This window comes from Polypterus senegalus, chromosome 10 (assembly GCF_016835505.1).
Source record: "Polypterus senegalus isolate Bchr_013 chromosome 10, ASM1683550v1, whole genome shotgun sequence".
Lineage (NCBI taxonomy): Eukaryota > Metazoa > Chordata > Cladistia > Polypteriformes > Polypteridae > Polypterus > Polypterus senegalus.
In genome coordinates, this window is record NC_053163.1 from 177,083,947 (window position 1) to 177,104,212 (window position 20,266).

The window sequence follows — 20,266 nt, forward strand, 5'->3', positions numbered from 1 at the left end:
TGTGAAAATTGAAATAATAAAATCACAATACCTATACAAGTAATTAATTCAAGGAATGTCCAACATTAATCTAAATCCACCGACTACATTTTAAATTTGAAACATTACTTTTAAACTAAAACTATCTTCATCTACCCTAGCATTTTCACATCCAATAGTATCTCTGCCCACACCAAAACAACCGAAAATTAATATGACATAAACAGTTGCGTACGCTGCTTATGTGCACATTGGCAGAATGACGAAGGCTACATAATTCGCTGATGACACTGCTATTGTGGGCTGCATCAGGAGTGGACAGGAGGAGGAGTACAGAAAGTTAATCAAAGACTTTGTTAAATGGTGCGACTCAAACCACTTACACCTTAACACCAGCAAGACCAAGGAGCTGGTGGTGGATTTTAGGAGGCCTAGGCCCTCATGGACCCTGTGATCATCAGAGGTGACTGTGCAGAGGGTGCAGACCTTTAAATATCTGGGAGTGCAGCTGGATGATAAATTGGACTGGACTGCCAATACTGATGCTCTATGTAAGAAAGCTCAGAGCAGAATATACTTTCTGAGAAGGTTGGCATCCTTCAACATCTGCAGTAAGATGCTGCAGATGTTCTACCAGACGGTTGTGGCGAGTGCCCTCTTCTACGTGGTGGTGTGCTGGGGTGGCAGCATAAAGATGAAAGACGCCTCACGCCTGGACAAACTTGTTAAGAAGTCAGGCTCCATTGTAGGATTAAAGTTGGACAGTTTAACATCTGTGGCAGAGCGACGGGCACTAAGCAAACTCCTGTCAATCATGGAGAATCCACTGCATCCACTGAACAGTGTCATCTCCAGACAGAGGAGTAGCTTCAGTGACAGACTTTTGTCACCGTCCTGTTCCACTGACAGACTAAAGAGATCGTTCCTCCCCCACACTATGCGACTCTTCAATTCCACCCGGGGGAGTAAATGCGAACATTAATTTTATTTTAATTTTTTTCATTTTTATTACTATTTAATTTAATATTGTTTCTTTGTATCAGTATACTGCTGCTGGATTATGTGAATTTCCCCTTGGGATTAATAAAGTATCTATCTATCTATCTATCTATCTAATTGATTGCAAAACTAAAGCGACTAGTAAATTATTGCATTTTGCACTTGTATGCATTATTCTAACTGTACAAAACATAATTTAGACATATACAGTTAAGCAATACAACAAGCACCTTGGAAAGTAGCTCTTCTATGTGTATGCTAAATTGGAATATGGTTTTCTTCCATGAAGGGTGACCAGTCAAGGAATGAGACATTGTAATGAACAGGATCCAGTCAGAAAATTGCTACATACTGTAAGTGATAAGCACAACTAAATCAAAGCATGATTAGATTCTGCATTTTAAAAGTCTATGTTTTAACTCATTAACACTGCAACACTGAGCCCGCATTTTCAGTGTGTGTGTGTGTGTGTGTGAGTGTTTTCAAAAGTCTCAGTTTTTTGGGGGTTAAAAACCCTGAGATAGTGTAGATGAAAGCTGAAAACCAAGACTAATGTTTGTGTTTTAAATGAAAATGAGGTAGTGTGGACTTAGCAAATAATATGTTTCAAATAAAGGAAATATTAACACTTCCCAATGGAGCCTGAGTTGTCTCGAAAGCTTGCATATTGTAATCTTTTAGTTAGCCAATATAAGGTGTCATTTTGTTTGACTTCTCACTGATTATTCAACATATTCTAACATTGTGGATATATTAAAACAATTAAATAAACAACTGATGAATCTGTAATCTCCTCAGTACACTCTGATAATTGATATATTAAAACACTTATATGCTATAAAAAAAAAACAAGATGTAACAAATAAACCATTTTTTTTTTTTACACAAAATAATGTATATGTTGCAAAGTGATTTTAGGAACCATCTATCTGGGAATGCCACCTACTGTAATTTGAGCCTGATGCTGACAGACAACTAGCTGTGTCACATAGGATAGGCAAAACACCAATCAGAAACAACACTTTAAAATCTGTTGCCTAATATTGTGTGGTCCCCCTCATACGACCAGAACAGCTGTAAACCATCAAAGCATGGACTCTGATACCAAGACATTAGCAGCAGATCTTTTAAGTCCTGTAAGCTATGAGCTGCAGCCTCTATGGACCAGATTTGTTTCTCCAGCACATTCCACATATATAGATAGAATAGAATTGAGATCTGGGATATTTGGACACTAAGTCAACACCTTGAACTCTTTGTCATGTTCCTCAAACCATTCCTGAACAATTTTGGCAGTGTGGCAAGTCACAATAACAGGCCACTGTCATCAGCAAATACCGTTACCATGAAAGGGTGTATGTGGTGTGCGACAATCTTTATGTAGGTGGCACATATCAAACTAACATCCCTATGAATACTAGGACCCAAGGCAGAACATTGGTCAGAGCATCACATTGACTCCACCAGCTGGCCTTATTCCCATGTGCATCCTACTACCATCTCTTCCACTGGTAACACTGCATGAACACCCAGCCATCTACATGATCTAAAAGAAAATGTGATTCATCAGATCTGGCCATGTTTTTCTATTGCTTCCTGGTCCAGTGGTGACACAATTTCCCATTGTAGGAGCTTTTGGCAGTGGACTGGTCAGAGACTCTGCAGCCCCATACTCACCAAGCTGTGATGCACTGTGTGTTCTGACACCTTATTAAAATTTTTCAGTAAATTGTACTACAGTAGCTCTTCTGTGGGATCGGACCAGATGTGCCAGCCTTTGCTCCACATGAAACTTGGATGCTTGTTGCTTGTTGCTAGTTCACCAGTTGTTCTTTCTTGGACCACTTTTGGTAGGTACTAACCGCTGTATACCAGGAATACCTCACAAGACCTGCCATTTTGAAGATGCTCTGACACAGTGATCTACTGTAGCTATCACAATTTGTCCCTTGTCAAAGTCGCCTAGATCTTAACACTTGCCCATTTTTCCTGCTTCCAAGACATTTTCAAGAACAAGTATTTTTAAAAATATTTTGAACACATTTATTTAATGTATTTATTTATTATACTGCTTCATTTTGAGTGTATTCTGAGTGTTTTTTTAATGACACGGACAAAGAACAGCAGTTTTAACTTGGTATCAATAAAGACACTATATCTACTGGCACCATTCCTGACTGAGTTAATCAGTTTCAACAAATGGATGTTTTATATATTTGATACAGTGCATGTATATTTCATTTGCAGTTCCTTTTTTATTGTTTGTGAAAAAAATTTGAAATTTACTCTTATTTTGTGTATACTTACAGTACTTTCTGCAATGCAATCTCAAACCAATGATCAGAATAAATCACAGTACTTAACTGTAATCTTATTCTAAGAAAACATTCTCATACATCATTCAGGGTCACGGGAAGCTGGGGTCAATCCTGGCAGCATAAGACCCAAGGCAGGAACACTCCACTTCCTTGCAGGATTCACTCACACAGGTCTAATTTGGCATCGTCGCGCAAATATACACGTTTTCAGAATGTGGGTGGACAATCCATATACCAGGTGTAAAGTTTATGTACGCATGGAGGGAACGTGAAATGTTCACATTGACAAACTAACCACTGCGGCACTTTGCCGCCCGTCATTTTAATTCAGATTATTTTAAATAATTTGCGCAAGTCAATTCAATTCGACAGTATGCTTACGTATTCCTTACATGCAGTAAAATACACTGTATTCCCTTATTTTTCTAAACCAGGGTTGCATTATACAGGTGTCTATCCAGTCGTCTGGGTACTCTGATACCGGAGCCGGTTTTAGGTCTTAACGACTGTCATAAAAAAATTCAGCTGCACGTGAGGCATAGATTACCGAGATGTCTGTCCCATAAGTGACTCGCTCAGGCTTTATAGACATACAGTATATGATACGTGCTGCTCGGTCACCTTACCTCATGCACGTGCCCATACAGCCAGTGCATCGGGGGTCCGGGAAACTGTTTCATTATTTTGATCGCCTCTCTTCTCCTCAAAAACAGTCGCGTTATTTTCAGCAGGAACGCCACCAGACAAAAGACGGCGATCAAGTGGAAAAGTCGATAGGCGCTGATTGGAAACCAGGGTCCGCTCATAATCCCTTCGATTAGCCCCATGGTTTAAAACAGTGGGCTGCGGGAATACGTCTTCCCTTGTCGATCTGTCGACCGGTATTTCCTCTCGGTAATCAAAACTGCGGACTATTTAAGATCCTGTCTTTTCGATCTACACGCCCCTTTTGACGCAGAGAGCACTTTTGTAGTCTCCGTGAGTGGAGTACCAAGCAAATTAACATTTACATAACACTTACTCGAATTGCAGGCTGTTTTTAAGAATCGCTTTCTCGAATAACTCGTGTAGTTACAGCAGGGCTTTCATCTAATTTTAAAATAGTCTTAAACTATACTGTACATATCATTTGCAGATATTTTCAAACACTGTGAATCCAACATATCTCAGATTTAGGATATTTAACCAACTAAAGTTAACCACGTATTTAAAAAAGTATTTGTGATATCCCATAAATATTTTTGATATATACTACTGAATGCTTAGATATGTCTCAGTGTGCATTATTATATATCACAAATAACTCTGGTAATAAAAATCACTAGAAAGAAAAAATAAGTTAGGGTTATGTGAATTATTCACGTTTATTTTGACTTTTATTTAAATTACTTTGGTTTTCCAAAGACACGAAGGCTCAGCTGACAAATTCTAAATTGACCATGAGTGAATGTTGGTGTTCAAATCAGTTTTGTCATATGTTAAAAGGTAGAAGTGGACAGTTTTCAGCGGTACTTGGCCTCAGGAATGTCACTCTTAAGGGTCCAATTGTTATCACCAAGCAAAAAAGAGACTAAATCTTTTGCACCTAAGCAAATCTTATAGATTGACCCCAAGTCAGCATGGGATCATTCCGAGGTGATGGCGAACTACATCTGACCCTGAAAGACTAAAAGAAGTATGTGAGGATTTGGAGTCTTAACAAGCGAGTTAAATTAAATGAATCAAATAATTTCTGAGTGAGAAATACTTGGTTCAGAATTTGAGGAATCAGCCCCAGCCCCAGCCCCAGCCCCAGTGTAGGGGTGTAACTCTGGCCTGCATAGCCGCAGTGACTGCAGGTTTTCATTCTAACCCTTTTCCTAATCACTGGCCATTTTTCAATGCTAATTAACTTCTTTTCCCTTCATTTTAATAGCCCGTTTTTTAGGGATTCAGTCCTCTGAATCGATTCTTTTCTTCATTAAATGAGTGCCAAACAAAATGAGATGTGAAACAAGCCAACAAATCACCAGCTAAATAAGGGCTTCAAACTCAAACCAATTTCACTCTAACCAATCTCTTAATGAGAAGCTGATTATCGCTGTTTATTAAACCCGTTATTTAATTCAATGGCTTGTTGCTACTCTCATTCTGCCACAGTAGCCACTTTCAAAACTGTTGATTTTCTGTTTCTTTTAGAATACTTTTAAAATGTTTTGGTGACCTGAGAGATCAACCTCTGAGACCTTCACCTTTCTTTATTTTCAGATATTGTGTGATGGGTACAGCTGGTCATTTGGCGGTTCGTTTTGTATCTCATTATTGTTTGGCTACTAATTAAGGAAAAAGAAAACAACTAAGGGACCCAAGTCAATTAAAACTAAGGCAAAAGAAGTTACTTAGCAGCAAAAACTGGCCACCAATTAAGAAGATGGTTAGAATGAAACCCTTCAGCCAATGCGGCCCTCTAGGACTGGAGTTCGACACACCTGCCATAGTGCATTTGAAAAACTGGTTTCTGAAAAGAAAAATCAATGAACGAATGACATCAGTCTTGAAACTTACACCAGGAATAAGCTCGGCATATTTTATATTGTCTTTGTGAGGCTAGCACATTTTCTTTTGCTACATGTACAAGTGAAATGCCTCTTTTCATAAGTACATATCTTAGCTGGTTTTGCTGTCTTTTCGAGTAAACAAAACTGAAATGTTTCATCTATTATTATTTTTTTCTCTCCGGTGTCTCTTTAAATGCATATTACTTATGTGAACGACGTTGACACACCGGAAATACGTAATCATCAGCTTCAAACTGACCAATAGGAGGCTTTGTTGTTGATTTGTGTTGTTGTCAGCTGATCAGGAAGTATAGCTAGCAGATTTGCCTCAACCCTCAACCACATAGGTTGTTCACTATATTTTCAGGGAGTAGGACTTCGAAGTATTGTTTGGACAGTAGACTCGTTTGTTTCAAATTGTCCTTAATGCAGGTATATGCTAGAAAGCCCGCTATTCAAAAGATGCCAGGCGACGGATTACACTTTCAGCGATAGGGGAGTGACTGTCCCGTTAAGGCATCATCTGAGTTGTTTTGCCAGTTTATGTGTAGATCCAGGAGGATTCCAAACTGGATAACAAGACGTTGGAGATTGGATACAAGTCGGCTCCAGTTGGAGCGTTGACCCCCCAGAAAAAGATGAAGAAGCGAAAAGAACTGAACGCACTTATCGGTCTCGGCGGGGATAGCAAACGAAAGAAACCCAAGAAGGGCTCCGGTCACAGGCTGTTGAGGACAGAGCCTCCTGATTCAGATTCCGACACCAGCTCGGATGAGGATGACTTCAATAGTTTAGGCGGCCGGACGTTACTCGGAACGTAAGTAATGTTAATATTTTTCCGTTTTCGTGAAAGACCAGCTGGCTTTATGAATGGCACAGATTCCGCAGGTCGGACCCAGGGGACCGCTATTCTCAGTTTTCCTTCATTCTGAAACAATGTATTTCCCAGAACCTAGTTCCTGCTTTTAAATGTCTCTTTTTGCTATATTAGGCTTTTTGTCCGTCTGTTTCTTGCTTTATTGTGTCAGCACAAGAATACACAATACGTGCTTTGATACAGAATATTGAATTTGTTCACAAAGTCATGTCAGTAAGTCTTTATATGGTGACAAGAACAAGCTCTGCTGAATAGGCTCCGTATTCCTGTCGCTCTGTTCAAAGATAAGGCTGCTGCCCATTTGCCAGCTCTATAGAAAACCGTCAGAAATTAGACGTGGATAGATATACTTCATTTGTCTCTAATGGGAAATTGAAACTTTACAGAAGTTTAAGAAAAATGTGTATTTTTATATAGCAGTTGATTTTTGTGTTTATTATACATACATATCGCAGCTCCAGCTTATTCAAAACTCGGCTGCAAGAGTCCTTACTCGAACCAGCAGGAGCGAGCACATCGCACCCATCCTGCTCCGCCTTCACTGGCTCCCTGTGTCTTACAGAATCGAATATAAAATCCTACTAATAACCTACAAAGCCTTAAATAACCTCGCGCTAAATTACATCAGTGACCTTCTCCATCACTATGTGCCTGTCTGCTCACTAAGGTCCTCTGATTCTGGCAATCTTGTTGCCGTTCTCTCTTCATTCTGTAACTGCATTGAGCATGGGAAAGGCGCTATATAAAATGTACAGTGGTGTGAAAAACTATTTGCCCCCTTCCTGATTTCTTATTCTTTTGCATGTTTGTCACACAAAATGTTTCTGATCATCAAACACATTTAACCATTAGTCAAATATAACACAAGTAAACACAGAATGCAGTTTTTAAATGATGGTTTTTATTATTTAGGGAGAAAAAAAAATCCAAACCTACATGGCCCTGTGTGAAAAAGTAATTGCACCCTGAACCTAATAACTGGTTGGGCCACCCTTAGCAGCAATAACTGCAATCAAGCGTTTGTGATAACTTGCAACGAGTCTTTTACAGCGCTCTGGAGGAATTTTGGCCCACTCATCTTTGCAGAATTGTTGTAATTCAGCTTTATTTGAGGGTTTTCTAGCATGAACCACCTTTTTAAGGTCATGCCATAGCATCTCAATTGGATTCAGGTCAGGACTTTGACTAGGCCACTCCAAAGTCTTCATTTTGTTTTTCTTCAGCCATTCAGAGGTGGATTTGCTGGTGTGTTTTGGGTCATTGGCCTGTTGCAGTACCCAAGATCGCTTCAGCTTGAGTTGACGAACAGATGGCTGGACATTCTCCTTCAGGATTTTTTGGTAGACAGTAGAATTCATGGTTCCATCTATCACAGCAAGTCTTCCAGGTCCTGAAGCAGCAAAACAACCCCAGACCATCACACTACCACCACCTTATTTTACTGTTGGTATGATGTTTTTTCTGAAATGCTGTGTTCCTTTTACGCCAGATGTAACGGGACATTTGCCTTCCAAAAGTTCAACTTTTGTCTCATCAGTCCACAAGGTATTTTCCAAAAGTCTTGGCAATCATTGAGATGTTTCTTAGCAAAATTGAGATGAGCCCTAATGTTCTTTTGCTTAACAGTGGTTTGCGCCTTGAAATCTGCCATGCAGGCCGTTTTGCCCAGTCTCTCTCTTATGGTGGAGTCGTGAACACTGACCTTAATTGAGGCAAGTGAGGCCTGCAGTTCTTTAGACGTTGTCCTGGGGTCTTTTGTAACCTCTCGGATGAGTCGTCTCTGCGCTCTTGGGGTAATTTTGGTCGGCCGGCCACTCCTGGGAAGGTTCACCACTGTTCCATGTTTTTGCCATTTGTGGATAATGGCTCTCACTGTGTTTCGCTGGAGTCTAAAGCTTTGGCTTTATAACCTTTACCAGACTGATAGATCTCAATTACTTCTGTTCTCATTTGTTCCTGAATTTCTTTGGATCTTGGCATGATGTCTAGCTTTTGAGGTGCTTTTGGTCTACTTCTCTGTGTCAGGCAGCTCCTATTGAAGTGATTTCTTGATTGAAACAGGTGTGGCAGTAATCAGGCCTGGGGTGGCTACGGAAATTGAACTCAGGTGTGATACACCACAGTTAGGTGATTTTTAACAAGGGGCAATTACTTTTTCACACAGGGCCATGTAGGTTTGGATTTTTTCTCCCTAAATAAAAAAACATCATTTAAAAACTGCATTTTGTGTTTACTTGTGTTATATTTGACTAATGGTTAAATGTGTTTGATGATCAGAAACATTTTGTGTGACAAACATGCAAAAAAATAAGAAATCAGGAAGGGCGCGAATAGTTTTTCACACCACTGTATTATTATTATTATTTATTATTATACAGCTGTGTGTATACATTATTTTTATTTAGCAGACGGCTCCAAAAATGGGTACAAAAATCAAAGCAAGAGAGAACACGAGAGAGTAGAACTACTACATACTTATATCAAAGAGAAATATCAGTATCCTAAAGTCTTGGTCAGTGCAACAGGAGCTATCAGGTAGCATAGAAGTTAAGCAGAATATTTAGTGATAAGGTGCATTTTCAAAAGATGCCTCAAACACAAGTAAATTGGGTGCATTTTGAATAGATAATGGGAGGTCATTCCACTGCTTTGGAGCAAGAATGGAGAAGAAGATTGTTCAGCCTTGCCACATCTGGCAAGAAGAGGAACGGTCAGGTCATGTCGGGTGTCTTTATTTTCATATCATCCATACATGGTATTGCAGCATTCCAGCAGTCAGGCAGTGGCAGAATGGAGACTTCTTGGAGGGATTTGAAGAGGGACCAAAGAATTGGCGATACTGAGGAGCAGAACCACTCCGAGAGCTAGCAGCAGGTCAAGACAAGAACTGTAGGTATTCTAATCAGCAAACAACAACCCCTCAAACACACATAAGAACTTCTGACTTGGATAATAGAGAGATGCCTCTGTCAATAACAAGATTTTACGTGCACCCAAATAAAGGGAACGTAAAAACTAATAAACAGTATATAAAGGCACAGCTTATTGTGTTCAGAAGAATTACCCGTGAATGCTTTGGAATCACTTCAGTATTTTTTGGTCTGGTGCCTCCCGACTCAACAGTATGAGAAAAGCCCAACATGTAATATACTTGTCTTGATGTCTAGTTATGTGAGACATCAAGTTTTACTTGGGGTGTTCTCCTCACTTTTTGCCCTCTAGCCCTGGGAACACCATTTTAGGCAATTTTTGGACAATATTTTGTGCAGGAAATTACATTATTCTGATAAAGAGTAAACCAATGGCTGTCCTGAAAAAATGATCAGAAGGTCTTGAAGCTGTGCAAGCCATATCAACCGACCCGACGGGTCAGAGTTACTCGCCTTCACAAAACGTCCGAAAAAATAGTGTTCGGTAACAGAGACCTGTTTAGGGTCATTTAATGCTGTTTTGAGGGTGCTGTTTGCAGATTATGGTAATAATTGTGATATTCGATTCTTTACTGATGGTTCTAGCTTTCTAAGAAACATTCCCAGAAGGTTACAAATGATAAATTTCAAATGTAAACATGTCGGGTATTGTTTTAGGCTGTTTGAAGGTCAGCGATTAAGAGTATGATGTTCTTTTTGATCCGTTTACTAGGGATCTACCCATCTATGGACCTTTATCAGAGGGTGAAAAATGACATGATTTTATTACAGTCAAGAATATTTAGATGTTAAACATTTCAATTGAAGCACACATTTTAATGTTTCATATATTTGATGCAACTGCTTGTTTATTATGAAGTAAATTGTTACTTTTTTTATGGACGGCACAAATTAGGGTGGCTTATGCAAATTCCGACTTATTTTTTTTTACTCTTAACTATTACACAGTGTATAGTCACAGTCCAGTTAGAATGTTCTTCATTGACCACGTCTTTTACTTCTTCCCACTCTGATCCTGTACTCTGAGCTAATATGGTAGCTCCTAGAATAGGAAAAGGAGAATTAGCCTGCAACATAGAAAGAGGCTGAGAGCAGTGCAACTTTGACAGAGTTCCATTTGTGGAAGTTGTCTCTCTTAGTACCCCATCCAAGGACGTAACTGTGGAAGTAACACAGGGCAGTATCTAGATGGTGATAAATTGTAACCCACAAAAAGTAAGGTAAAAAGCAGCTGATGGTCATCGGTGGTCTTCCATATCTTTCATTTTGAATAAGTGGCCCTTAACACTTTGTGAACCAGTGTCATAGAGTCGGTTTGAGGGAGTCAGCAGAGGAAGAGCAGTTCCAGAAAGCAAAGTCTTTAGCCTTACTTTACATGTTCAAACTGACGGAGTTTAATAAGCGAACCTAGTGGGCAATGCTCTATAGGGTGGTCCAAATCTAATTATGCAATTAGCTCCAAATTGGAATCGTCCCCTCATAAATCAAAGTCATCCAGACGATCTGGATCTGAATAATTAGATCTGGAGCACCATGTACATGTCAGGCGCTACAAAAATTAAACAAGCACTAGAGGCAGAAATTATCCATCCATCCATCCATTTTCTAACCCGCTGAATCCGAATAGGGTCACGGGGGTCTGCTGGAGCCAATCCCAGCCAACACAGGGCACAAGGCAGGAACCAATCCTGGGCAGGGTCCCAACCCACCGCAGGACACACACAAACACACCCACACACCAAGCACACACTAGGGCCAATGTAGAATCGCCAATAAATCATTTAAATTGGTAGGATTATCTTTAAATCTAAGTTTATTTATCTCTATTTACTTAGCAAGTCTTTTGCGACCTTGGCTAATTTGAATTATTATTAATTGTTTTTTAGTTTTGATTACTTAAGATAATGTGTGCAGAGGGTACAGACCTATAAATACCTGGGAGTGCAGATGGATGATAAATTGGACTGGACTGCCAATACTGATGCTCTGTGTTAGAAAGGACAGAGCCGACTATACTTCCTTAGATGGTTGGCGTCCTTCAACATTCGCAATAAGATGCTGCAGATGTTCTACCAGACAGTTGTGGCAAGCGCCCTCTTCTACGCGGTGGTGTGCTGGGGAGGCAGCATAAAGAAGAGGGACGCCTCACGCCTGGACAAACTGGTGAGGAAGGCAGGCTCTATTGTAGGAATAAAGCTGGACAGTTTGACATCCGTGGCAGAGCGACGGGCGCTGAGCAGGCTCCTGTCAATCATGGAGAATCCACTGCATCCACTGAACAGGATCATCTCCAGATAGAGGAGCAGCTTCAGCGACAGACTGCTGTCACCGTCCTGCTCCACTGACAGACTGAGGAGATCGCTCCTTCCCACACTATGCGACTCTTCAATTCCACCCGGGGGAGTAAATGCTAACATTACTCAAAGTTATTGTCTGTTTTTACATGCATTTTTATTACTCTTTAGTTTAATATTGTGTTTCGTATCGGTATACTGCTGCTGGATTATGTGAATTTCCCCTTGGGATTAATAGTTATCCATCCATCCATCCGGGAATGCAAGTTGATCTGCAGGATCGTCTGTGACGGTGGAATCAACGCTGGTGAAAGTTACTTCGTCGTTAGGGATAAGTTTCAGCACCTGTTCATTAAGGTGTAGTGAGTTTTCGTTGGTGACGCTTAAATATAGCTCACGCACTGAGTTGTTCCAGAGTGACAGTTGAGAAGTCGATGTCGCCATATAATTGCCTCGAGCGTTGTTGGAAGCCTGCGGAGGGTGAGAGTTGGCAGGCGGGGCCTTGTTGTGCATTCCCCATGACGTGGGAGTAGGGTTAGAATGGGCGTTCGTGGCTCTTTCGTGCATAAACCATGGATGGGGCTCTGTTAGAGTTGGCGGTCGTGGCTCTCTGTCTTGCGTGCGGTGAAAAGTCAATGTGGCTCAGAGATGCATGTGGACTTTTGCACAGACAAAACCGACTGAGGCTGTGTTTAATGAGTTGCTGCATGCGGGCACATGAGCAGGCAGTGCACATGCCTCGAGAGCACGCTGGATGCGGGAGGACGGTTACAGTTGGTGTGCATGGCTCTGTTGCACGTATCCCATGACGTGGTAGGAGGGGTTTGAGGTGGCGGGGGGGGCTCTGTGTCGCTTATCCCATTGTCTTAGAGTTGGCAGGCGTGGCTCTCTGTCTTGCATGCCCTTAGTGAATTATATATAGATTCTGGCCAAAATAACTTGAGTGCGCTTTTACTTATGTCAACCAAATTTTGTATACAAGTATTAGGTATAAAAACATAGATTCCTATCAACTTTTGGGCTATTTCTATTAGCTGGAAGTGGTACTTTTTTATTCATGCAGCTGCAGTCTGATGTATTCATCTTTACATTTAAATTAATGAGTTATTGAACAATTATTATGGTTTGATTGGTTGTTGATGCTTCTTTAATGTACATCATTGTCTTGTGGTTTACTCCTCAAATATCCATCCCCACATCTGAGTATAGGAGAAAGTCTAGGGGAGAGCACTTCCTGTTATTTGGGTTAATCTTTGAGTTTATTCAAATCTCACTCACTTTTAGTACTGCTGTTTTAATCTCTCTGGTTGTTTGCCATTGCTAGATTTCCCAGTGCCTTATCTGTTTTGAATGATGCCCCAGCCACTTCATTTGGCACAAACTGTCGTTTTCTGCTTGCTCACAAGTGCATGTTCTGTTGATTGAAGTACAAACAGTTGCTAAATTAGAACCAGATGTGAAGTAAATTGACCATTCAAAATATCCTGTCATTTGCCATAATTTCATTCTGTCCTGTATAGATGACTCAATGTGCCCCAATTTAGCCATAGATCTGTTCTGTTATTTCAGATCTAAAATCTGGAATACTTTCTTTTGAAATAGGAGAGAATTGCATGCACAGTACGACAAACTGTTTTAACATTTATTCCCTTACTTTGCCTAATCGTCACTATAGCCTGATAGGTCAAAATTGCATATGAGATATCTTAAATTTTCTTTAGTCAAAAGCTGCAGTCAAGATATAAGTGACAAATCAAAATGAAAATATTGGACATCTGTAATGAATCGGCACTGAAGGAAAAATTCACAGTTATGTCTGTGGGCATATAACAAACTGTTTTTTAATTATAAATATCTTGTTCTAATTCTTGTTTTAGATATTTATATTTGACTTGTCAAAATTCAAACAGGAGATATCTTTAATGTGTTTGAATTCGAAATATCTATAATTTGATGTACCTAGCTAAATGGTACAGTAATTAAGATATGTAGAATTAGCAAAATCCAGCACCTTAAAAGTATATCTAATTATTATATTAACTAGTTTTCTGTACAAAGGGCGCACAGCAGGGCTCTGTTTAGAGCAGTGATGGCGAACCATTTAGAAACCAAGTGCCCAAACTGCAATCCAAAACCCACTTATTTATCGCAAAGTGCCAACATGGCAATTTAACCTGAATACCACCTAAAACTGAACAGCAGCATAACCAAGGAGCTGGTGGTGGATTTTGTGGACACTTTTTCTCTAGTGTCGTTTCTTGTGACTGAAGACAGAGAGATATTAATTAAAGTTAGTAAAAAATCTTTTATTAATACACACCAGGCAAGGGTAAGATGACAGAGAAGCACAGTCCTAGGGCACCTGCCCTTCATCTGCCTCGAGGGGTCGGTATCCCAAATCTTTTATAGGGCCTTTGTCTTATGACTTTGGTTGCACAAGAATTTCAAACCGTTACATCTTACAACATTTTGCTTGGATCAGCATTTACCACATCCTTTAAGTTCATCAGTTGGTCACTTGTGGTTTTTTTGTTCGTTAGGAGAAACAAGAAGTTTGCACTTGCACTATAAAGACAGGTTCTGCGTGGCTCTATCATGTATACCAGATTGATCAAACTGATCAAACTATTTATTATTTTTCCACAATTTTAGGAGGCCCAGGCCCCTCATGGACCCCGTGATCATCAGAGGTGAGTGTGTGCAGAGGGTACAGACCTATAAATACCTGAGAGTGCAGCTGGATGATAAATTGGACTGAACTGCCAATACTGATGCTCTGTCTGTCTGTCTATCTACTGAGCTTTTAGTTTAGAAAAGCAACTCATACATTAACATCTTTTGTCTTAAAAGAAAAACATAATAGCGGAGCTTTCAATGATACAAACAACTTTTTGTGGAAAGGTAAAAGTTTGCATTCGGTATGCTTTTGAACAATTAATGTGCTTTTTGCTGTTGTATGCATGCTGATAATTTGTCTAACCTTGGCTCATACTTTGTAAGCTTGAGAGCAACACATGCAGCACTCGGGTCATCTGTTAGTCTGTTTCTGGTGTCAGATTTGATTTAATTCAAAGCTGAAAAGAGCTACGCACAAGCATAAGATGTTCCAAACAAAGTAAGGAAAGCAATCTCAAGTGCCTTCATTGATTTAAGATTATTTGGCAGAGAATTCCACACTTTAAGGATTTCATTTTCATAACTAACTGTGCTGTCCTTTGTCATCCCTTCGATCCTCTCAAGTGTTTCACGCAGGTCTTCCCTATTAAGCTCCGCCCCCAAAGCGTCCATTAGATATTATGGGGTCGTGGATCAGGTGTGGCGATTAGCAACTCTCTGCAATAATTACAGATGCGGACGACTCCTCACCTGTGCGCTTAAGCGAGGACTGCCCGCATCACAAAGCTCCTGGAAACCGCTCCGGCAACTCTACCATAACCCCCTTTAAGCTGCAAGTGCGGCAATTATCTGTTAAAACTGGCCTTTTCAATTTTGAGCTGTGGACCCGCTATACCACATCCCTTCCAACCCCACCACGGGAATCACAGACTCAAAAGGCTGCAGTCTGTGCCGCACACTCAAGCAGCATGTGTGCCGCCCGCCTTACCCCAGACAGGAGAGGAAGGAAGCGCTCCCATTGGGCTGCAGGGCAGAGGGGCGGGTGATGTGAGAAAAGTCCTCCGCGCGTGAAGAGGGGAGCGGTGAGGGAGCAGCCCGCCCGTATTCCTCTGGCTTTATAGTAACGAACTCTGTGCTCGGGCGACGGCGTGCATGCCCACTAAGAGGGCTCTGAGTACCCCCTTTGGCACACGTGCCATAGGTTCGCCACCACTGGTTTAGAGCAACAATTGGTCAAGAACAGACTTGCAAGACTTGAGATATTTATTAGGATGAACTGGAAGAATGGGACTTGACCTCATTCATTTCCTTGTTCCCAAACAGTTATGTTCCTTGTGAGCCTGAGTAAACAAGAGTGTTCTCAAAGACATTTAACCTCAAACTTTACATACCTTGAATCGTTTTATTTTTCCTTCCTAGCTCCAAACCTAACCTACAACTTTCTGTCTCTTCCTCTTTGCAGGTGACCTTTTGCTTCCACTTCATATTCAGTTCCAAACTTCCCAACTCCAGACAAGGAGGCCCTTATAAACCACCATACAGAGCAATTTCTGAATTGTTTGGAGTATATCTGCGTTGTCTAGATAGATACTTTATTAATCCTGAGGGGAAATTCACTGGATTGTCTACCCTGCGTAAAGAGTGTAACAACTATATTTCATAGGATTCAGTGGTGGCTGAAGGAATACTAGTGAGCTAAGAGGCTAACATTCTTAAACTTAAGGGCCCCAGCTGTCTTTCTGTTATGTAGGAAAGCGCAAGGTTCCTATTGGTATCCCTTCTGGCATGTGCCACACACACTATGTATTATTAAAAGTCTGTTAACCTGCTAATCAAGGTTTGTTTTTTCAGTGCAAAATTGCAGGAGTTATACCTATTAATTAAAAATCCAGTTGCTCTATCAAGACAATAAAGATTTTAATTATTGTCTCATAATAATAATCATATCCTAGCATGGTTTGAGTTCAGAAATAAAAATACTTGATTCTGACGTGCTTTTAGAGCTTAAAGATGTGACCTAACATCTTGAGTTGAAATGATGGAATTAGAAATGTTGGTGAGATGATTCACTTTTTAATAATAAAAAAAAAAGGTACACATTCACACTTGATTTGTACAAGACCAGCTCATCTAACTTGCATGCTTTTTAATTGTGGGTGAAAACTCACATAGATGTGAAGAGAATGAGAAAAGACGATACGGGTAGTACCAGCTGCAGTTGTAGCAAGTAAAAATCAAAAAACTAGTTTCAATTGTAACCACTATTTGTGTGAATGTTGCCAGATATGTTAGTGAGAACTTGTTTGTAGAAATGCCTAGAGAATTAAAAAAAAAGACATACGGTATTGCCTGACAAAATAGATACTTTATTAATCCCAAGGGGAAATTCACATACTCCAACAGCAGCATACTGATAAAGAACAATATTAAATTAAAGAGTGATAACAATGCAGGTATAACAGACAATAACTTTGTATAATGTTGACGTTTTACCCCCCAAGGGGTGGAACTGAAGAGTCGCATAGTGTGGGGTCTCCTCAGTCTGTCAGTGGAGCAGGACGGTGACAGCAGTCTGTCTCTGAAGCTGCTCCTCTATCTGGAGATGATCCTGTTCAGTGGATGCAGTGGATTCTCAATGATTGACAGAAGCCTCCTCAGCGCCCATCGCTCTGCCACGGATGTCAAACTGTCCAGCTCCGTGCCTACAATAGAGCCTGCCTTCCTCACCAGTTTGTCAGGCGTGAGGTGTCCTTCTTCTTTATGCTACCTCCCCAGCACACCACCGCGTAGAAGAGGGTGCTCGCCACAACCGTCTGATAGAACATCTGCAGCATCTTATTGCAGATGTTGAAGGACTCCAGTCTTCTAAGGAAGTATAGTCGGCTCTGTCCTCTCTTGCACAGAGCATCAGCATTGGCAGTTCAGTCCAATTTATCATCCAGCTGCACTCTCAGTTATTTATAGGTCTGTACCCTCTGCACACAATCGCTTCTGATAATCACGGGGTCCAGGAGGGGCCTGGGTCTCCTAAAATCTACCACCAGCTACTTGGTTTTGGTGGTGTTCAGGTGTAAGTGTTTTGAGTTGCACCATTTAACAAAGTCCTTGAGTAGGTTCCTATACTCCTCCTGCCCACTCCTAAAATATGCATACCCTAAGCACTAGTACTGCTTAAGCCGACAGCACATTACCCAACTTCTAGTTGGAGGGGCTGTCAGACTTAACAACTGTAGGTCCTGGATATTGTTTCATTGAGGGTGTCAAATTACACACGTAGGAATACAATGGGGTTGACATACGACGTTTCTCTGTGCAGACAGTTTTACAGTTCCATATTATCACGAGCCTACCACATTCTGATAGCTAGTAAGGCCAGGTTTATACTTCACGCGACGCAATGCATTCTCCATCGGATGCTCCTGCTACGCAAGAGTTTCAGTGTTTATACTTGTGCACGTACTTTACATAAATCTGGAAGAATCCAACAGGTGGCTGTGCAAGATATTATCACCATGACAACAGGTTCGGCTTCGCTGTGTTGTAAATTGCCTGGAACGCCCATTAAATTTTGAGGACACCTTACCGCAATATCTCTGAAAAGGATGTTTAATGATTAAATCCATGAATCCATGGATGTGCCTACTCCAGCTAGCATTGGGGACAAAGCAGAAACAATCCCTGGACTAGGCATCAGCTCATCACAAGGAGAATACAAGCACTCGCATACATTAGCGTCATTTTAGTGTCACCAAATCTGCATATCTTTGGAAGGAAACCGGAGCACACTGAGGAAACCCAGCAGGAAAACATGCAAACTCCAGGCAGGGAAACACCAGCGACGTAACTCCCTGCAAGACAGCAGCACTACCGCTCCGCCACCCTGTCACCCCCATGTGTGTAATTATTAACAGTATTCATTATTTAAACAAATGTAACTTACATACTTTAGTGCATTTCATCATGAAAGTGATATCAAGTATAAATCTCAAGGATTCGAAATAGAGAGTTGGAATATCATAAATGTAATGTATTCTGTGTGGTGATCTATCCGCTGTCACGTCAGAAGGAAGCCCCAGAAGCTTGTAGCGATTAACAACTAGGATGACGTTTATGACGGTCTGGTTTAATGATAAAGTAAACTACAAGGTTAAAGTGGACATTTTGAGATTAAATGCCGAAATGTTAATCACAAAATACAACTTTTCACCATGTCCCTATTTTTTTTTTTCTCTGTGGCTGAAATACAGCGCTGTACATTATGTTGCTGTTGTGAAGTTGGGGAAAAAAAAAAAAGATGGCACAAAAGATGGTATGTGAGACTTTTCAAATGTATTGTGTCGTAATGATTGGGAATATGGGACGCTTGAATATAAAAGCACCACGAATACATCTGTATGTCGGCATTTTGCTTCACCACATCGAACCATTCATCAAACATCGAACTGCACACATCAATCCCGGAGGATCTTTAGAGCAGCTTTCTGTCACATGTCCATAGTAAACAGAGACTCTGACGTTACATTCCAACTTTTTTCACACTGCGCCCCCAACTTTTTTGCTGGTACTGCAACTCGCACACGTATTGCGTTAATTTCTGAGGATGTGCTCAGAGGATGCGTCAAATGAATGCTGGGAACGTGTGGCAGCCGTGATGCATGTACGTTCTGAACGGGAAGTATAAACCAGCCCTAACATGCTGCCTAACGGTGCCAGTGCCAGCACAAAATGCTCTCCGGGTAAGTGGCAAGTTCAGCCACACTCTCAGCTCTTCTGTTTTTCTTTTTGAATTCTGCTGTGGTACAACAAACTTGAAACATCAGAGAAGCATGCCTCGCATTTCCTCTGTTGCCTTTCACTTCCAGGTATGCGGTCATTAGTTGACAGTTCTTGCATACTCAAGTGCCTGCCCATTACAAGTTAAGGCAAAAACCAAACCTGTTTGGGGGGAGTCGTAGACTGGTCTGACAAAGTCACTAGAGATGTGAAATTGCACGATTGGCTGTCCACATCTCATAAAGATTATGTAAATTAAATCAATGGGAAAGTCATGTAGTATGACGTGGGCCTTGGGTAGTTTGTAACTTCAGCTTTCCTGTCTTGGACTCCTTGTAACCTTACCAGTGGGAATGGAGTCCTACATGCTGAAGAGATCCCCAGAGGAAACCCACACTTCCAGTAATGGCAGTGCAGCCTTTCAGAAACAAAATGTACTTTTGAATACAGTAATCCCTCGCTATATCGCACTTCGACTTTCGCGGCTTCACTCTATCGCATATTTTAAATGTAAGCATATCTAAATATATATCACGGATTTTTCGCTGGTTCGCGGATTTCGCGGACAATGGGTGTTTTAATTTATGCTACACGCTTCCTCAGTTTGTTGGCCCTGTTGATTTCATACAAGGGATGCTATTGACGGATGGCTTAGAAGCTACCCAATCAGAGCATGTATTATATATTAACTAAAACTCCTCAATGCTATAAGATATGCATCCCGCGCGGAGCTTGATTGTTTGCTTGTCTCTGCCTCTCTCTCTCACCCTCTCTGACATTCTCTGCGCCTGACACAGAGAAGCTGTTTGCCTAGTTGATACGGATGCACCTCTAAGAAATGCCGCTTTATCGCGGTGCTGCCAAAAGCACACTTATTGATTTTTTGATGGTTTGCTTTAATCTCGCTCTCTCTCTCTCTCTCTCTGACGTTCTCTGTGCCTGA

General features: G+C 40.9%; 2 protein-coding genes across 2 annotated transcripts in view; one reads left to right on the forward strand and one right to left on the reverse strand.

Moving 5' to 3' along the window:
• Positions 1–4,173, reverse strand: part of LOC120538363 (cytochrome P450 4A6-like) — a 70,633-nt gene extending 66,460 nt beyond the window's left edge. Inside the window, exon 1 of the mRNA XM_039767840.1 lies at positions 3,923–4,173. Within this exon, the coding sequence (XP_039623774.1) occupies positions 3,923–4,123 (201 nt within the window). The 5' untranslated portion in view covers positions 4,124–4,173. The remainder of the gene's footprint in view (positions 1–3,922) is intronic.
• A 1,867-nt stretch (positions 4,174–6,040) lies between these two features.
• The window catches only part of efcab14 (EF-hand calcium binding domain 14), a 173,778-nt gene continuing 159,552 nt past the window's right edge, over positions 6,041–20,266 (forward strand). Inside the window, exon 1 of the mRNA XM_039767841.1 lies at positions 6,041–6,650. Within this exon, the coding sequence (XP_039623775.1) occupies positions 6,472–6,650 (179 nt within the window). The 5' untranslated portion in view covers positions 6,041–6,471. The remainder of the gene's footprint in view (positions 6,651–20,266) is intronic.